General features: G+C 36.1%; 1 protein-coding gene and 1 long non-coding RNA gene across 2 annotated transcripts; one reads left to right on the top strand and one right to left on the bottom strand.

The window, feature by feature from the left end:
• Positions 1 to 515: 515 nt before the first annotated feature.
• Positions 516 to 4,754, bottom strand: LOC306885509. The gene is made up of 3 exons (XR_013785553.1): positions 4,676 to 4,754; positions 3,757 to 3,818; positions 516 to 2,306 (listed from the first exon to the last, which is right to left on the bottom strand). It is a non-coding gene; the product is annotated as an uncharacterized lncRNA (long non-coding RNA).
• A 13,844-nt stretch (positions 4,755 to 18,598) lies between these two features.
• LOC306885507 (phospholipase A and acyltransferase 3-like) lies at positions 18,599 to 20,260 on the top strand. The gene is made up of 4 exons (XM_079442084.1): positions 18,599 to 18,725; positions 19,222 to 19,321; positions 19,466 to 19,653; positions 19,969 to 20,260. Exons 1-4 carry the CDS (start codon positions 18,627 to 18,629, stop codon positions 20,089 to 20,091), a joined length of 510 nt encoding a protein of 169 aa, XP_079298210.1. The 5' UTR covers positions 18,599 to 18,626; the 3' UTR covers positions 20,092 to 20,260.
• The last annotated feature ends 211 nt before the right edge of the window (positions 20,261 to 20,471 follow it).

A 20,471-nucleotide genomic window follows, 5' to 3' on the forward strand; every position in this document is an offset into this window, starting at 1 on the left:
TCACACATCAGGGAGATAACATGTTTATCTGTAGGATCAGAGATGGAGACTGCCATCTAGTGAAAGAACAGCTGCTTTCTGTGGATCAGAGATATGAGTTTGTGGATTGAGTGAGATTTAAAGAATGGAACAAAAGTCTCAGTTCAAATGAATCAATAAGGACTGATTCTGAGAAGACATCAATGAAAGCTTGTGTGTGGATAGTAAGATGCATTTGTAATATCTGAGATCATGGATAATGGAGTACTTGCACTTTGTGACACACTTCCATTTTTAATTGAATGTTATTTTAATAAATCACACAATAAACAAGTATGCATGGCTGTAGCGTCACTGGTTCGATTCCCAGGGAATGCATGATAATGTGTACCTTGAATGCAAAGTCGCTCTGGATAAAGATGCATCTGTTTAAATGTAAATGTCACTCACCTGCTGTTACAGCATAGAGATGAATGGTAAAATCAGCTGAGGTTAATGAATCTAGAGCGCAAACACTGACTGATTCAGAGAGCATGCTCTGTAAGGAATTCCCTTTAATGAACTAATATTACACATCTCTTTGAGCAGTGATGAATAAAGATAGATCAGATAAAGTCACCAACATACACACTTAAAACCATTCTTCTCTGAACTCTAACTTGTGTTAATGGCTGATGTTTCCTTCTCAGAATTGACTCTTTTTCACAGTTGGGCTTGAATTTCTTTAGGTGTTTTCTTCTTACTACACCCATCAGGACCTGTATCAGGACAGCCAGTTATATGCATAATGTTAGTCCAGATTATCTGGCTGAAAATGATCTGTATATTCAGGTAAGAGAGTTAAAGTTAAGTTAACTCTATTCTTGAGATTCCCTCTCCTACAGCCAAGAACAGAAAGCAGGAGATCAAGTGAAAGCAAATAGATTTATTGAGTAGATATAGTTGTCTGCTTGTTGGCATTGAACAGGTGTTAAGATGGAGAATCAGCAGTCTGACAGTGTCTCGAGTCTGTAGATGGATAGGTGTTCATCTCTCAGATGGATTTATGGAGACGATTACAGAGAAATACAAATACAAATCAATGAGACACTATAGAGCCGTTACACAATGCAATGTCAAAAAAAAGCGCAGAAAAATTATATCTACATAGCAACACACATGCACTACAATTATTCTAAATTTAAAAATATAGTTTTACTCTTTCCAGATTAAAATGGTTTGTGATGGCTTTTATATCTTTATAAGCAAATGCAACAGCAAAGGTGTTAAAATAATCACTGAGCTTCTCATATATAAACCATTTATATTCTTCATCAACTACTTCACACCACTTAGAATGAAAGAGTGAACAAATATTTTCAGTAATTTCCCTAGTAAAATTATATTTTTTTAGTTGTGTCTTTATATTATTAGTTTGTTTTTCTCCGAAGCTCTTAAGATCATGTGATAAACTTGGATTACTGGGAAATTTGATTTTTAACTCGATTTCTATATCTGGTTTAATTTTCTTAATTTCTTCTCTAATATCATTTTTGATATTTTCTTGCTCTTTTTCTCCCAGGAAAAATTTAAATTCTGATTTAGGGTATTGCTTTTTAAATTTTATTATTAATTTCAATATTTTATCATGGTTATATTCATCATCATGACTCTGATTCTTTTGTGGTTTTACCAGTTTATTAATTGTTTTTGCTATACTTCCAGTTGCACCATAAATGTCCTGGAAAGTAATGTAAATATCTATATTAAATTTATTATACATTTCTTTAGAGAAATTAGCTAGTTGAGACATACAAGGACACAAATCTCCTTTTATGCCAAAACAAGGACTATATTTTGTAAATATATAAATAGTTTTTATCATTCTCTTATTCTTTTTCATATACTTAATTTTTAGTTTTAAATGATGTATGCATTGATATTCGCTGTGATGTATCTCAGGATATTTTCCAGTCTGACCAACTTTTTTTGGCTTAAAGGGCCCGATTAATTCAGGTTCTCCTTTAACAAATTCAATCACTGCAAACGCAAACTGACCGTTTAAATCAAACATTTCATTGATTTTAAAGTGCCTCATAAAATATGTCATTTTAGATGACTGTACTTGATTGACAGGAAAAAACCTTTTTTCAAGAAAATAACTATCATTTAAATAATGAGGACAATTTAAATTAATTTGATAAACTACTTTTTTTAAATATGACTTCTTGTAACTCAAATCATTGTCAAAATCAATATCAGAATTAGATTTATCGACATCTATATCTTTAGTGTCGTTGTTTTCTTTTAGCCAGTGCTCATCCGTCTTCTTTTTCGAATCCTTGTTCCTGATAAAACATTGAGAGTGGAATCAAATGAATAAACAAATTATAGTAGATTATATTAATAATTTCTCACAATTAATAACTGTATATAGCAGACAAAGAGAGTCTTGGATTTTTTAAGTTTTTCACCTTTTATAATTAACAGGTTAATCTAACGTTTTGCAGATAATGTTATTTCTTTAATTGCATGTAGTTTTCTGATCATTAAATACTGAAATATTCCTATATTTGTTAATGTAAACAGATTGTGTAAAACTCTCTTATTGACAAAGTCACAAATATACACAGTTTAATGACCATTATTATGTTTATATAGCAAAAACATTTATACATAATTCATTCACTTAGAAATAAAAACTGAGTATTTTGGAAGAAATAAATGATTTTGACCCCCCTTGTATTTCTTTTAATACTGTAAATATACAGTGTATTTTTGTAAATACATGTACGTGTGAGTGCTGTGACAAACTCCACACAAGATAATCACGGTGGTGTTACATTGGTCATATCTGTGTGTGTAGTTTGGTGTGTGTGGCTCATCAGTGTTTGTGTAAAGTTACTATGCAAAAACACCAGAAGAGTTCAAATAGTTTTAAATGAAGTGGTTGCTTTTGCAAGAGATCCATAATGTTTTGGCTCTAGGTTGTTGTTTTTTTACAGTCAGTCACTAGGACCCATTTCTCAATAGAGTTTTGAAAAAGTGACATAAGTATTAAGAAATGTGTTCTAGCCTTTGTAAAGGTATCGTGTGGTTTGTGTTTTGTTTGTGTTTTCATGTCTCCTGTCTAGTCATGTGATTCCTTTGATCCTCATCTATTAATAGGTGTATTAATAGGCGCGTTCGACTTTTGGATTATTTCCTTAATTTTTATTAAAAATAAATGCCTTTCTGATGCGATACGAGATTTGAAACGGGAAAAACAAAAAGTTCAGCAAAAGGCGGACTCGAACCCGGGTCGAACGCGTCCAAAAACACAATGACACGCGCTCTATCATCTTCACTGGAGCTGATGCTTTAGTTGACTCTGCTGTTCCCCGGAGTTTTAAACTAAACTCGTTTTGTTTGAGTAGTCTCCAGGGTCAAAAACGGCGGAGTAGTGTAAATGACAGGCGTAACCGTAGCAAAAGCTATGCGTTTTAAAACAAAAAAACACTAGTGTAAACAGACACTTTCTTCTCTTTTCCTTCCAACCTTCTCCCTATATCTTTTTGATAGATTTTGGACGCAGAAGAACCACATTCAAGTAATACTTAAATACACCATGTATATAAATATACTGTATATTAATTTACAGTTTACACTTAAGCAGTTTAATATGAAGAGACATGTAAACCTTTGTTTATGAGTGTTTGACCTACTGTACAAGACGACAGTGACGACAGCTGGAGGGAGATTTTAAAATACATGCTGCTTTTTAATGCACAGTTTTTAATGAGATCATTTGTTTCTTACCTTTTGAACGTTTTTGAAACTTGTTCCGTCATATCTATTACTATAGTAGATAAGAGTCTCTTCTATAATGAAAAAGAGAGATTAGAGCCAACTGTTAGTCTAATCTTTATGTAAACCTCAAACATAGAAGAAAAGAGCATCAATCGAAATGATTTTTCTGACCTCCCTGGCAGATATTTGTTATTGTTTTATACATAAATTAATTTTGATACATTTATCAGAAAGCACACAATAGTCATGATATTTTTGTTTATGTATCTTGATTTAAGGATATTTAGGTATTTCTACTGGAAAACGAGACAAAAATACAAAGTGTGAGAAAATCATAAGTATGCTGTTTAAACATCACTGTAACCCAAACTAACTCAATCAGAGCCTTAAAATTCATCATATTTGAGTTTAGTTTATCAGTTTCTGGAGCAGGAGCCACCAAAACACTGCTTTCTCTTTGATTTAGAAGCTCTGTATGCTGTCTCAGGACCGTTTTGACAAGATAATAACATAGCAATTACAAAAAACTCATTTTTTGCTCATTTATAGTCTGACTACAGGCCAAACCTTTAAAATCCTCATAAAATCAAAGTCAGTTCTTCTTCTAAATGCAAACCCATGACATGACTTTTCCACAGCTAACAAAAATATTATATTTGTCGTATTCTTTGAATTTGAGCTTTTTTTTTTTGTTTGTTTTGTTTTTTTCAAAATTCCAAATTATTTTGAAAAATATACATTTTGTGTAAAAAACTTATTTTACGTATTTCTGTAACTTATTTAACTTCTTAGGTCTGTATTCCAAAGTGTTCATTAATTACTATTTACGTTCAGATCTGTGTTTTATAAGACAGTATATGCTCTAAGTGACAGTTAATAGGTTAAAAGTAAATGTAGTCCTAAAATAATTTAAATCAGAATAACTCACCGAGTCTGGATATATTACAATAGTCGTTATGATTTCTTCAAATAATTATTATTATTATTATTATTATTTTTTTTTGTGTGTGCTTTAGAGAAGTGGAGCTCTTTTATAGTGTGATAGACCACATCCTTTGAAGGTGTGGAATTTTCCAGAAGAGTTCCATCAGTGCTGACAAATGAAACAATGCTGTTCAACTTGTTTCACTTGTGATGGATGCAAACATCTCCAAGATTGAGAAAGACTCTCTTTAGCTGACAGTCACAATGCTGCAAAGCACTGTTTCTACAATTCATTTCTACCTCCTTCCTTGATATTCTGAAAATACAATAAATTGCAATATAGTAATTAAAAGGGACGGCCTGATAATCAATGATGTGCTGTTTTTAAGTCAAATGACATTTGAATGTTCATCCAAGGCACTTTTTTACCCTACTGTCACCCTCACACCTGATGATGTGCTCCAGAAATTAACCTCATTTCTGACCATCTCTTCTCAAGGGGGATTTTTTTTTTTTTAAAAATCATCTTTGGTTAGTAAATTACATATTTTTATTCACAAATAAACATTGTCTAACAGTTTTACTGTATGACAATTCTGACAATACTGTACCACAGTGGAATTGCAGTAATATACAGTATTTCCTCATTGGGATTTTTTATAGATAGTAACATCCATCAATAATATGATTGCAGTTATTCATTTATTTGAAGTGTTTATTGTAGTATAGTTGTATTGATGCATGAATAAGAAAATGACTGATTCTTTTCAGAAAATGAATACAGCAAAAAGAGTGAAGAGTGATGACCATGAGAATGAGTTGGCCTTCAGTGACTGTAACGGTGTGTGTGTGTGTGTGTGTGTGGCAAGATTTTGATGGCAATTAAGATTGAATGCATATAAAAGAAATGTGCATTTCAATTTAAATGAAAATCATAATTTAATAGAAAAACTACTTTTTTTTGGCAAGTTTCCTTTGTGGTACACTGTTGCTATATGGCAATGTTTTCCTAAATACCCCCTAAATACCAGATGTTTAAAATCTGAAGCTATTTCATGCAATAAAAACTTTTAAACTTAATATTTCATGATTCAAACATAATGCATAACATAGAGGGATATTTTAGCAACTATGAATCATTTATTATAGCTCCTGCTTATTAATCTTAAAATGCTCTTCCAGTTGTGGAATTATCACGTCTGGTCATGCGAGAAACAATCCTGACTCCGCTCTTATGGAGATAACAGCTCTGTGTTATTCCATCCTGCCTCCACCAGACAATTAAGATCCAGCCCTGGACACCAAATATCCGTTTTATCTGGTAACAGAACAACTTGTAGTCTAATACCCAAAACCTATTAACAGTCTTCTATCAGCCAAGAAGCTGACTGAGGAAAAAGCCAGAGAAGAGCAGAACAGTAGAAGAAGTGATGATGAAAGAGTTTATTAGTTGCGTATGTTTCAATGCTCAGACTTCATCTGACCAGCACAAATTCAACAAGTATACTCATACCAAACTGCTTCAAACAACATCCCATAAACCTTGAGTTTCCATAAACACTCCCACGTATCTCTTATTCATGAAGACAAACAGCCCTTAAAACACACATAATAAGAATAAACAACTATGAAAATAATATGCCAGGAGAATAATAAGCTAAATAAAATCTTAAAGAGTAACTGAATAATATAATTAAAATGATACAAATGATAATAATAAACAAATGATAAATTATACAATGCTAATGACTAATTATTATAAACGATTATATGATTATAGGAATAAATGATTATAAATGAATGAAGAATGTATGATTGCTCTCTTGAAGCAAAACACACAGTTTGCATTTGAGCATCCCTAGATCCTTCAATTTAATTCAACTAACGTATAATATTTACGTACAGTTTGACCTCCTTAAACGCCCTGATCTCTAATGTTGCTCAACTCATCTCTACAGAATCCCCCACAGGTGCTCAAGAGTGTTCCGATAGGAGTCCACTCCCTCACACCTTTAGCACTCTTACAGTACATTCCTGATATATTTTACTTGACAGCATTGACACAACACCACTCCCTCACACCTTTAGAACTCTTACAGTACATTCCTGATATATTTTACTTGACAGCATTGACACAACACCACTCCCTCACACCTTTAGAACTCTTACAGTACATTCCTGATATATTTTACTTGACAGCATTGACAAAACACCACTCCCTCACACCTTTAGAACTCTTACAGTACATTCCTGATATATTTTACTTGACAGCATTGACAAAACACCACTCCCTCACACCTTTAGCACTCAGCCTCGGGCCTGAGGTAAATAATGTTACGTGGCTATTCACAAGCTGTTTTATTTACGGTATAAATGCTTGGAAATCATATTTAACGTTTTCAAGTCCATTCATTATTTGTAGCACACCAACAAACAAATAATTCCAATAAGCTTTGTGCTTTGTTACTTTTATTATAACACAGAGTCTCAGCTTATAATTTCTGTCAATTTTATCACAAAATACAAACAATAAATGTGTTTTTATGTTGTGAGATAACTGTATTTGCCTCCGTTCAAGCGGCATGTGACTCAATCATCGTTTCCACTTTACTATTTACAGCTCGAAATAAAAATGAATGCTTATCAGAAAGAATGTTGGAAAAAATCAGAATAATTTAATAAAACAAATGTCTGTTTCAAAAAAGTCAATAAAACAGCTTGTGATTAGTCAGTCGTAACATACCATTTAGCCTACCTCAGAAAACAAACGATATAACTTTGCCAACGTTGTTTTATCATTAATAATAAATAAGTCAGTTAACCGAGTTGGAGCCTACTATCAATGTAGAACATTTTTATTCCTGTTTTTCATGTTAATACATGTGAAGAATGACAGATTGGATGGTTGATGGTTGAATATAACATGATTTTATTATCGTAATTTTGACTGAAACATTATGACGTTAATCTTATTTATTTATTTATTTAAACGCCGCTGTATTTGTGCTGCATGCAAACTCAATCTTGGCACAGCGGCCCAAAAAACAAGTCTGTCTGGTCTTGGTCCAGGATCGATGTGAGTTTGTGTTTGTATGTTCTCCTGGTGATTCTCCTGTCCATTGTGTTTAAGTTGGAATTAAAGACTATTACTCTTTACTCCATCGTTGTGCACCACATGTCTTTAAAGCTGTGTGAAGGGAAGCAATTTCAGTCTCAATTTTAAATCGGAAAAAAGGGATCGTAATATTGCTTAGGTGTGATAATTTAATTAAAATCAGTGCTTTATTAGAGTGCTCCTGATATATGTCAAAATAAATAAAATGAAGAAAAAAAAGCCCAATGTCATGATTTTATGGGTGGCCTAGTGGACCATAGAATAACATGCACTTGCAGGAAAAAAAGTTTCATTATTGAATAGTAGAAAACAGCTCGAATCTTTCTCTGGATCATTGTTTCTACACTGGTGATTATTTTTAACTGGTACTTAAAAAGGTACAGTAAAATAATTTTTGTAAAGTAGTCAGTCTAAACTGCAAATAAAATAGTAAAATATTTACCCATTCAATTTTAGTTATACAAAACAGAAAAATGCTGTTGTTGTCACATTCACATGAATCAAGTGGCAGCCCTACTTTCAAAAGAGTTGAGCAGTTTTTTGGATGTTTTTGTCATTTACTGCACTGGGTGTGTGTTCAAGGTATGTGTGCATCAGTGTAGAAAACAGGTATTTGCAACTATTCTGCATTTACTGACATCGTGCCTCGCCCTTTTCACAGAAGCAATCGTGCTGGAATTCGTGCTTGAATTTCAACTCATCTCAGTCATTTTGTAATTGATGAGCGCTGTTAGAGCACTGAGGCAGACCAGGCCCAATCATAGTACAGAAACTGCACTTGTTAAAATTACGAATGACTTACTACTTGCTTCAGATCAAGGCTGCACCTCATTGCTAGTATTACTTGATCTTAGTGCTGCGTTTGACACTATAGACCATAATATACTCATAGATCGATTACAAAACTATATTGGTATTCAAGGACAGGCTTTAAGATGGTTTAGATCCTACCTGTCCGATCGCTACCACTTTGTTCATTTAAATGGGGAGTCATCTCAATTATCACCAGTAAAGTATGGAGTACCACAAGGATCTGTCCTAGGTCCTCTGCTATTTTCAATTTACATGTTGCCCCTTGGAAATATTATTAGAAAACACGGGATAAGTTTTCATTGCTATACTGATGATACTCAACTATATATCTCAACAAGACCAGATGAAACTTCTCAACTATCTAAGCTAATAGATTGTGTAAAAAATGTAAAAGATTGGATGACCAATAATTTCCTCCTACTAAATTCAGATAAGACAGAGATATTACTTATTGGACCAAAAAACAGTACACAGAATCTCGTGGATTATAATTTACAACTAGACGGATATACTGTTACGTCCTCTAAAGTCAAAAATCTGGGTGTTATTTTAGACAGCAACTTGTCCTTTGAAAATCATATTTCCCATGTTACAAAAACAGCATTCTTCCATCTTAGAAACATTGCCAAGCTTCGAAACATGCTACCTGTTTCTGATGCAGAAAAGCTAGTTCATGCATTCATGACCTCTAGACTGGACTATTGTAATGCACTGCTAGCTGGTTGTCCTGCATCTTCAATAAACAAGCTACAGATAGTCCAAAATGCAGCGGCTAGAGTTCTTACCAGATCAAGAAAATATGATCATATTACTCCAATTTTACAGTCTCTGCACTGGCTACCTATTCAGTTCCGTATCATTTACAAAATATTATTACTTGCCTATAAGGCCCTAAATGGTTTAGCTCCTGCGTACCTAACTCGTCTTCTACCACGCTACAATCCAACCCGCTCCCTAAGGCCGCAAAACTCTGGACTTTTGGTAGTACCTAGGATAGCAAAGTCCACTAAAGGAGGTAGAGCTTTTTCACATTTGGCTCCCAAACTCTGGAATAGCCTTCCTGATAACATTCGGGGTTCAGACACACTCTCTCTGTTTAAATCTAGATTAAAGACACATCTCTTTAGCCAAGCATACACATAATGCATTTTATAATCTTGTACTGCAGTTATATCTGATCAAATGTACATTATTATTATTCTTTATAATAATAAAGGGTTGAACAATTTATTTTTGCTTAGATGGAACAGCAGCTACGCTAATCATGTCTCTGCTTGTCTCTACGTTTCAGGAATTACAGAACTTCAGTCTGGATCTAACCATTACATGATCTGAGATGACCGAACACCTGAGATGGAGGATCAGCGCCGGGAGATGACGTATGTGTCCCTGATCGTAGGCAGAGGCCAAACACCTGGATGAACGCCAGAGACAGATCCCCATTGAGGACCCCGCCACTTAGACAGCCATCGGAAAAGACCACTGGAACCAGCTGAGCCCTTACAATCTGACTTGCTGCAGTTTGGAACTGAACTGCTGGTTTGTTTGGCCAGAGGAGAATTGGCCCCCCGACTGAGCCTGGTTTCTCCCAAGGTTTTTTCTCCATTCTGTCACCGATGGAGTTTTGGTTCCTTGCCGCTGTCGCCTCTGGCTTGCTTAGTTGGGGACGCTTCATTTCCAGCGATATCGCCGACCTTATTGCAAAGACACTATTTAAACTTATTGACACATTATTTTCCTTTTTTGATATTGTGCAGTGCTTTGACACAATTTGCATTGTAAAAAGCGCTATAGAAATAAGGTGACTTGACTTGACTTGACTCATGAGATTTTATAACACATTAAAAGGTTTTTTATAATTCATTATGCATTCATTACAATGCCTTAAAAATACCCTTATAATGTATTATAAATATAAGGCATGGGGTTTTAGCTGCCCGTGGGTTGATGTGAATAAAGACGATGTACTTGAAAATATCGACAGCTAGTAACTTTTATTGAACAAAGCCCTAGAACCGGGGAGGAGAGCAACTAGTTTCTGTGCCCGCCACACTCTACTCTCTTCTCTTCCCGCACTTCCCTTCACATACCTGACCCTCCTTCTCAGAGGATGCAACACCAAAATAAAAGTCCTTGGCAAAAACATCCAGAAAAAGAATACAATGAATATTAAACAAACAACTTCACATTAGTTACCCTGTGGGAAAATAAACGTCCATGTTTTCTTTTTTTTTTCTTTTTTTTATTTATTTATTTTTACCCGGCCTGTCAGTAACACAGATAACACATGACAGTACGTATGTGTAGCTATGCTATCATCATTCACAGCCTTTTTTTTTTTAATATATATTTTTTTTATTTTATTTTTTTTAATTAATTAATTAATTAAATTTTATATACCCTTTTATTTAACCATACTATGACCGACAAGACCAGGGGACAGAGAAAACAAGAGAGAGAAAGAAAAAAATAAAATAAAAATAACAATAATAATAATAAAAAAATAATAATAATAATAATTATAATGATAATAATAAAAATAATAATAATAATAAAAAAAAAAAAAAAAAAAAAAAAAAGGAATTAGAAAACAAAACAAACAAAAAAAAAACAATTGTGGATAAAGTCAACAGAGAAGGGGGAGAGAGAGAGAGAAAAAAGGAGAATGGGGGATAGAGAGAGAGAGGGAAAAAAAACAAAACAAAAAAACAGACAATTTGCTTCGATACCTGCTGACAAAAAGAGAAAACAACAGAAGACACAACAGAAGACACAACATCAGAGAAACTGCAGCAACAACCAACATCTGTATGAATCACAATAAATTCTAAATGTTAAATGTTATTGAGCAACACGCATAACTAATATTACAAAATAAGTTTTGAAGCAACAGCGGATCAGAACAATGTGTGTCTGTGAGCACCCGTTTTTACACCAATGTGAATGCTTGAGTGTACACCTGTGTGTGTGAGCGCGCTTGTGTTCATAAGGTTCCTCCATGTAAATGTTTAATAGTGTGTGTGTGGGGAACAACCGCCCCATCCCGAAAGGCATGAAGCAGGCATGGAAGAGACCCAGGCCCCAAACATCCGGAGGCCCCCCAGGGCACGGGACCCCCAGGGGAACCACCGCAGGGACAACTGCGGCCCCCACCCAGAAAAGGGCAGAGGAGAGCCCGAAGGTGGGACATCCGACAGCCACAGTATAGACACCCCAGGGTGCCGTGGCGGCAAGCCCGCAGGCTCCGCCGGCAGCCGACCACACCAGGGCAGACCGAGCCCTGGGCCCGGAGATCCAAGGGCCCCCCCACCCCCCAACCGGGGCCCAGCAAGGCCAGTAGGGCCAGGCCCCGCCAAGCGACCGCCGAGAGTGGGCCAGCGCTCACCCGAGCATCCTGCCCCGGCGCGAGAAACCACCAACGCACCGGCGGCATCCTCCACCGGCAGGGCATGGTGGTGGGGTGGGGGTCGACTGAGATGATGAGTGAGGTGGAGTCTAAGGCCCAACCTGACACATAGACGTAGACGAACAAGCACACATATACACAAGCATACGTTCCCACCCTCATGCACGCAAAGAATATTCACACCCTCGCCCCACATGTAGACACACAAAAATGGACATAGTACCCACACTCACACTCCCCATATGCACTCTATACTCCTAGATCCAGGCACCACCACCCCCAGAGGGGTAATCAGCGCCCGATCCCGGAGCTGAACCCCCTTCGCTCTGGCGTGGGGACAGGAAGACCACGTCCATGTTTTCAATACACAGAAAGTAACAATGTCCTTAAACCAGACAAAACAATGTGCAGATTATTGGTGCAATACAACCAAAATTTTCAATAAACACAATACGGGGTGTTTATGCGTACTGCAGCAAAGCTTCTAAAACTAAGAACTGATAAGTGTTTTTTTTTTGTTTGTTTTTTTCTTATTTCACAACATAATCTTTAAACCTTGCAGGCAATTTGACAGGCCCACCATGCAGAGCCATAGTAGGATGGTCCACTTTTGAGGATACAGTCCATGTCATCAGGCTGTGTGACAGTAAACTGTCCAGTTTTTTGAGTCAAGTTCAGGGGGACTGTCCCAAAAGCAAATACCTCACCAGTAAAGACAACCGAAGGCAAGTTCCCCTGGATAGCAAGTGTAGAAGAATTAGAAGTACTAGTGGGTGTCTTTTCAGGAAAACCTTTTGGCTGAATAGCATAAAGTACAGAATAACCATCAGTAGGCTGAACATTTTGTGTTACAGTGTAGGGTCCTTTCCAATGTGGGGCCAGTTTACACCGGGAATGAGCAGGATCATTCAACCAAACCAAATCTCCCACATTGTACAAGGTATATTTGGCCTTTTTGTCATATTGAGCTTTTTGCTGCTCATGAGCATGTTCCTGATTCTCTTGACGGAACTTGAAAGCATTACATTTACATTTACATTTAGTCATTTGGCAGACGCTTTTATCCAAAGCGACTTACAATTGGGGAATACAAGAAGCGATTAATCTTGAAGAGGCAATCAGACAGAGGACGTGCTCGTAACACCAAGTCTCAGTCATTGTTCAAATAAGTACAAGCTAGCAAGGGAAGGAGAGAAAGATAGAGGGAAAGAATTATTATTTTTTTTTTTTTTTTTTTGAGTTTAGGATGAAGTCAAGTACTGCTGAAAGAGATGAGTTTCCAGTTGTTGCTTGAAGATTGCCAGGGATCCAGCGTTCCGGATAGGGGTGGGAAGATTATTCCACCAGCCAGGAATGGTGAACGAGAATGTTCTGGAGAGTGATTTTGAGCCTCTCTGTGATGGTACCACAAGGCGTCGCTCACTAGCAGATCTCAGACTTCTGGAGGGGATGTAGGTTCGTAATAGTGAGTGGAAGTAGGAGGGTGCTGAGCCTGTGGTAGTTTTGTACGCAAGCATCAGTGTCTTGAACTGGATGCGAGCTGCCACTGGTAGCCAGTGCAAGGAGATGAAGAGAGGTGTAACATGCGCTCTTTTGGGCTCGTTGAAGACCAGTCGTGCCGCTGCATTCTGAATAATTTGTAGAGGTTTGATTGTGTTTGATGGCAGACCAGCCAGAAGAGCATTGCAGTAGTCCAGCCTGGAAACAACAAGGGCCTGGACAAGAAGTTGCGCAGCATGCTCTGTCAGAAAGGGCCTGATCTTTCTGATGTTGTGTAGTGCAAACCTGCAGGATCGAGCGGTCTTTGCAATGTGCTGGTCAGCTAGTCATCAAAGATTACACCAAGATTTCTGACCGAGGTTGATGGGGCAATTATTGATGAGCCTAACTGAATCGTGAAGTCATGCTGTAGAGTCGGAGTGGCAGGGAAGACTAGAAGTTCCGTCTTTGCCAGGTTGAGCTGTAGGTGATGTTCTTTCATCCATGCCGAGATGTCCGCCAGGCAGCCTGAGATCCGTGCAGCTACCGTTGGGTCATCTGGTTGAAAAGAGAGATAGAGCTGTGTGTCATCGGCATAGCAGTGATAGGGGAAGCCATGTGCATGTACGATGGGACCCAGTGATGTAGTGTATCTGGGGTGCCTGCAGAGGCACTGGAAGGTTCAGTAGGACAAGGGAAGAGTAAACGAAGTGGCAATCTGGCTTCTCGTCCATGAACGAGGAAGAAAGGGGTGTATCCAGTGCTGCTATGTACACTAGTATTATAAGACAACTGGATTGCCCTTAACATGTTATCCAATGGCTCTGTTTGCTGGTACAGACATTTACTCAACTGATCTTTCAGGGTGCAATTGAATCTTCCCATTAAACCATCTCCCGCAGGATGATAAGGAGAAGTCCTGGTTTTGGTGACACCCAACTTGGAACACAAGTCCTTGATTAAATCTGCCTCAAACTGACGGCCTTGATCTGTATGAAGGCATCCAGGAACACCATGCTCTGTGATATACTGTTCAAAAATTCATTGTACAACCGTTACAGCTCTTTGGTCTTTCATAGGGTACAAATTCACATACTTGGTGAAATAGTCTTGGAGAACGAGGACATATTTATAATAATAATAATAAACTTTATTTTCTATAGCGCCTTTAAAAGTTGCATCTCAAAGCACTTTACCAAGGCATAAAGAAAAAAATACATTGAGATTGACAATCATAAAAAAAAAAAATAAAAAAAAAATAATAATAATTAAAATTAAAACAAAGTAAATTAATCACATATATGCTAACCGGAAAAAAAGTAAGTTTTATGAGAAGATTTAAAAACACTAAAGGATTCAGCCTGTCTAATTTCAGTAGGGAGAGAATTCCAGAGTGGTGGCGCCACAGAAGAGAAGGCCCGGTCACCCATAGAGCGTAAACGACTTACAGGAATAGTTAAAAAGCCAGAATCAGATGAGCGAAGATTACGCCTTGGGGTGTAGACAGTTAAAAGTTCTGTCAGATATTCTGGAGCTAAACCATGCAGGGCCTTGTAGGTAAGCATAAGAATTTTAAAATCAACGCAAAATTCAGAAAATGAATACAGCAAAATTTTGATGGAAAGGCCAAAGCGAAAGAATGAAGAGTGATGACAATGAGAATGAGTTGGCCTTCAGTGACTGTTGCTATATGGCAATGTTTTCCTAAATACCCCCTAAATACCAGATGTTTCAAATCTGAAGCTATTTCATGCAATAAAAACTTTTAAACTTAATATTTCATGATTCAAACATAATGCATAACATAGAGGGATATTTTAGCAACTATGAATCATTTATTATAGCTCCTGCTTATTAATCTTAAAATGCTCTTCCAGTTGTGGAATTATCACGTCTGGTCATGCGAGAAACAATCCTGACTCCGCTCTTATGGAGATAACAGCTCTGTGTTATTCCATCCTGCCTCCACCAGACAATTAAAAAGAGTAAACATCAAACTGATTCAGAGCTGATTAATAAACTTAATACATTACTAGCTAAAAGTAAAATTACAGAAGAGGATCATTTAGAAATAAAACGGTTAAATTTGGAGCTTGATGAAACCTATTTAGATTTGGCTAAAGGTGCATATACAAGATCTCGTGCAAAATGGAGAAATAAATTCTAGCTATTTCTTTGCTCTGGAAAAAAGAAATGGTCAGAGGAAAACTCTCTCTGCACTTAATATTGACAGAGTCATTTCCAAAGACCAAAAAGTAATATCAGATTTTGTTGCAAAATTCTATAGCAATCTTTATACCTCTAATTTCAACTATAATATCTCTGAAAAAATGTATTGATTTAGTTAAACACAATATTAAAGTTATCGATCTAGAGTATAGTCAAATTTGTGATTCTCCTTTATCAATTGATGAAATCAAGCAAGCTCTGCATAAAATGAAAAAAGGTAAATCCCCTGGGATCGATGGGCTTTCAGTTGATTTTTATCTCCATTTTTGGGAGTTTATTAAATTGCCTTCATTTCATATGTGTGAAGAATGCATCAGTCAGGGAGACATGACAGCTACTATGAACCAGGGAGTCATCTCTCTGATACCTAAGCCTGACAAGGATCCTTTGGTAATCGATAATTGGCGACCTATTTCTTTGTTAACATTAGAATATGAAATATTAGCCTCTGTATATGCTAAGAGATTAAGTTATGGTTTAGGCCAGTGGTTCTCAATTCCAGTCCTGGAGGCTCCCTGCTCTGCACATTTTGCATATTTCCCTTACTTAGCACACCTGATTGAGATCATCAGCTCGTTAGTTCAGTTCGTGGCTCTCTCTCTCTCTTAACGAGCTTAACGAGATATGTGATCTCAATCAGGTGTGTTAAGTAAGGGAAATATGCAAAATATGCAGAGCAGGGAGCCTCCAGGACTGGAATTGAGAACCACTGGTTTAGGCAATATTATTTCAGAATCTCAGTCTGGTTTCATGAAAGGCCGTCACATTAGTACTGGACTTGCTGGATTATTCAGATCTAATTCATTCAGATGGTCTCATAATCTTTCTTGACTTTCATAAAGCTTTCGACTCCAAAGCTCTGGAATTGGTTGACCAATTTTCATGTGCCTCAGGTATAAATCTAATGCTTTGAAATGTGAATTTAAGTCAATTCATGATATGGATGATATATTCTTAGGAGGTATCCCAGTTAAAAAAAAAAGTGTAAAATATTTAGGAATTCATATCACTAATGAGCTCTTTCATTATATGGTAGAGTTCTCTTATCTAAGGTTGAAGGGCTATCTCACTTTGTATATTCTGCTCTTTCTTTGTCAACGGTAAAGCCATAAAGGAAATTAATAAAATATTTGTGGATGTTATCTGGAAAAATAGACCTTACAAGTTAAAAAAAGAAGTGCTTGCTAGTTCCAGAAGCGAAGGTGGCCTTGAGGTTTTGGACTTTGCTGATACTGTAAACACCTTTAAAGTAAATTGGATGAGAAGATGCCTTATGAATCCAATGTCACTGTGCTTTTCTTTCCAAATAAGATATTTGACCAACTTGGTGGTCTTTCTTACTAAAGTGCAATTTCTTGCCTGGCAAGCTACCTATTTCCTTATCTATCTTCCATCAGCAATGTCTTCTTTCATGGAAATGTTTTTTTCCCCATGGTTTCTCCTCCACAAAGTTCTCCTTTTGAATAATGTGTCTAACACTAACTGTTAAATAAGTCTCTTTTTTCCCTAGATGGTTTAATAATTACTTGAACTGTATTCTATCTGTGTTTGATGATTTTGGTAATATTTTAACTTATGAACAATTTATGAATCAGCATAATTTAAAGGAATATAATACTTTGATGAGAGCCATCTCAGTAGGTTTAACCCAGTTAATTAAATGTCACCTCAAATTCAGTAAAGGCAATAGTGTTTATCCGGCTTTATGTTTGGGTGGTATTGATATTTTAGATCGGAAATGCAATAACAAACATATTCGCTAAATATTTCCGACAAAGAGAAAGATTACTCCAAGAGGGAAATTCTACTGGGGTTCCTTTACAACAAATATAAATTGGAGAAAGGCCTGGCTTTTGCCAAGTACATTTTGTATATCTAACAAAGTTAAGGAGACTCATTATAAAATCCTTCATAAAATGTATCCCGTTAATTTGTCTATTTCTAAATATGCTGATGTTGATGAGACTTGCTCATTTTGTGGTTTTGTTGAGGAAACGGCTGCCCATTTGTTTTTTGATTGTGGTGTTACCAACAAATTATGAGGTGATTTAAGCACCTGTGTTTCTAACCTTAAATGTGACTCATGCCTTCGTCCTCAAAGATGTTATTTTTATTATGAAAATCCAAAGCTACAACCTGTTGAATATGTTGTTAATTTTCTTATTTTGAATGCAAAATTATTCATATTTTGTCTTTCCCCTTTTTCTTTCTAAATTTGATTGTCTTGTTTCCTCTCTAAGACTTACAAATAACAAAAAGAGTGCCACATTTTTGATGCACTACGACAGCTTTTCTAGATTGATGTAATTTTTTCTGCATTGTTCTGTATAGATAATTCCATAATTTGGTGTACGCAAATCCAGAATAATTGTTTTTCTGTCTTTACTTTTTTTGATTGTTCTTTGTAGGAATATATTAATGTCTTGTTTCCCTGTTTTTGTATATTTCTACATTTTTTGCTATAAAAAAAAAAAAAAAAATGTTGTGTTTAGATTTATGCTTCAAGACACCGGTCAAGCCGAGGTGTACCCCATAGCGACCCCTAGAGGACGCAGTTGAAGTTCCCTCGAAAGGGAACAGCACATCATTGAGTACCTTAAGGCTGGACCTTTTAATTACTATATTGCAATTTATTGTATTTTCAGAATCTGAAGGAATGAGTCAGAAATGAATTGTACAAACACTGTGTACACAGATATACATTGTAACTGTCAGCTGAAGACAGTCTTTCTCATTCTTGGTGATGTTTTGCATTCGACACTTGTGAAACTAGTTGAACAGCATTGTCTGCACTGATGGAACCGATCTGGAAAATTCCCCACCTTTAAAGGGCGTGCTCTATTGCGCTATAAAAGAGCAAACTCAACTTCTCTAAAGCAAAAAAAAAAAAAACCAAAAAAAAAATACTGTAAAATGCAAAAAGCAAAAAAATTTAATTTAATCGTCAGTTCTAATTTTAAGGAATCAGAACCTTATGGGCCATTATCTCTTATCCAAGGAATTGTAGCGATGGTGAGTTATTCTGATTTTAATTATTTTAGGATTATATTGATTTTTAACCTATTAACTGTGACTGAGAGCCTATACTGTCTTATAAAGCAAAATGTCCCAAAACGAATACGACAAATATAATATTTTTGTTAGCTGTGGAAATGGCATGCCATGGGTTTGCTTTTAGAAGAAGAACTGATTGACTGACTTTGATTTCATGAGGATTTTAAAGGATTGGTCTGTAGTCAGAATATAAATGAGCAAACCTTTATCAGCTTTTCTATGTTTTTTTTTGTAATTGCTATGTTATTATCTTGTCAAAACGGTCCTGGGACAGCATACAGAGCTTCTAAATCAAAGAGAAAGCAGTGTTTTGGTGGCTCCTGCTCCAGAAACTGATAAACTGAACTCAAATATGATGAGTTTTAAGGCTCTGATTGAGTTAGTTTGGGTTACAGTGATGTTTAAACAGCATACTTATGATTTTCTCACACTTTGTATTTTTGTCTCGTTTAAGTTGTTAAAGATTGTAGATCTCATTGTAATCATCAGAGATCTATATCAACACTGGAGGACTAATGGAGGAGATGGGAATGTTATTCAACCGGTCCCACCCTGTGAGCTTTTATTTTTATTTTTTATATATACATGCTTTTTATATGCATGCTGCCAATTGAGCTGAACTTGTATTGAATCTGAAACGTTCAATTTATGTCTCATGAGTTATGATTGTTTTTACTTTTCCATTTCTTTCTTTATAGCTGAGAACGCTGATGCGGGGGTCAGCCGTTCGAACTCAGTACAGCACGACAAAGCTATGGTGAAGAAAGAAGAACAGCAGGATGTGGTTGGCAGCGATGAAAACCTGATCCAGGGTGACCTAAATAAGCAATATCAACCACAACAAAATTCCCAAAAACTACAGAAAGCACTAAGCCTTCTGGAGAAGGTAGTTCCATACGATGCACCACAATCCCAGCAAGTACAGTTATTCAGCATGACCTTTTATATCAGGATTATACTGTACTCATACATGTCTCACATTTGACTATATTAAACACTATATTATGTCAAAAATGTTTCAGTTATTTAGATATAAGGTTGTGTCGGCCTTTCATATTAATAATACATCACGTAATATATTATAATAATTCACAAATACAACAATTATAACTAAACGGCTTCAACATTAGGATTAAGGTCACAAAGGCAACAACTTTTCACACCATGAATTAATGCAAATGCTTTCTGTTTATTCTTATAGGTGCACAAAGCTGTGGCTATTATTGTGGGTATCCTGTGCTTCATCAGTTCTTTGGTTTTATGTTATAAAAATCCAAGCAAAGAAAACTTTTCAGCTATTTTCCGGGTAATCACAACGGCCTAATCACCCATAATTTAAACTACTAATACTGTGCATAGTTCTATATGTAAAGCTTAACAACCTCATATTGTAAACTCATATGAACTGGATAAATATGGTTCTGATGTTCTTCTCCACTTTTCATCTGATATTTGACTGGAATCATTAATAAACAACTCCTCACCATCACCTCACCCCGGACTCCCCGTCTCTTCATTCCTGATCCAACAGTTGTTTTACAGTCAGTTTGCATGCGCAGTGATTACACTTAAAGGACCCGAGTAGCGATGAAGATCCTTTGGTTAAAAAGGATCAACCACTTAATGAAGTAAAACAATCAAAAGCTATAATAAAAGATATATGCTTGAAAGTAACTTAATGAAGTGGGAACATTTTAAAAGTTA

The sequence above is a fragment of the Barbus barbus genome (genome assembly GCF_936440315.1).
Source record: "Barbus barbus genome assembly, chromosome: 19".
Lineage (NCBI taxonomy): Eukaryota > Metazoa > Chordata > Actinopteri > Cypriniformes > Cyprinidae > Barbus > Barbus barbus.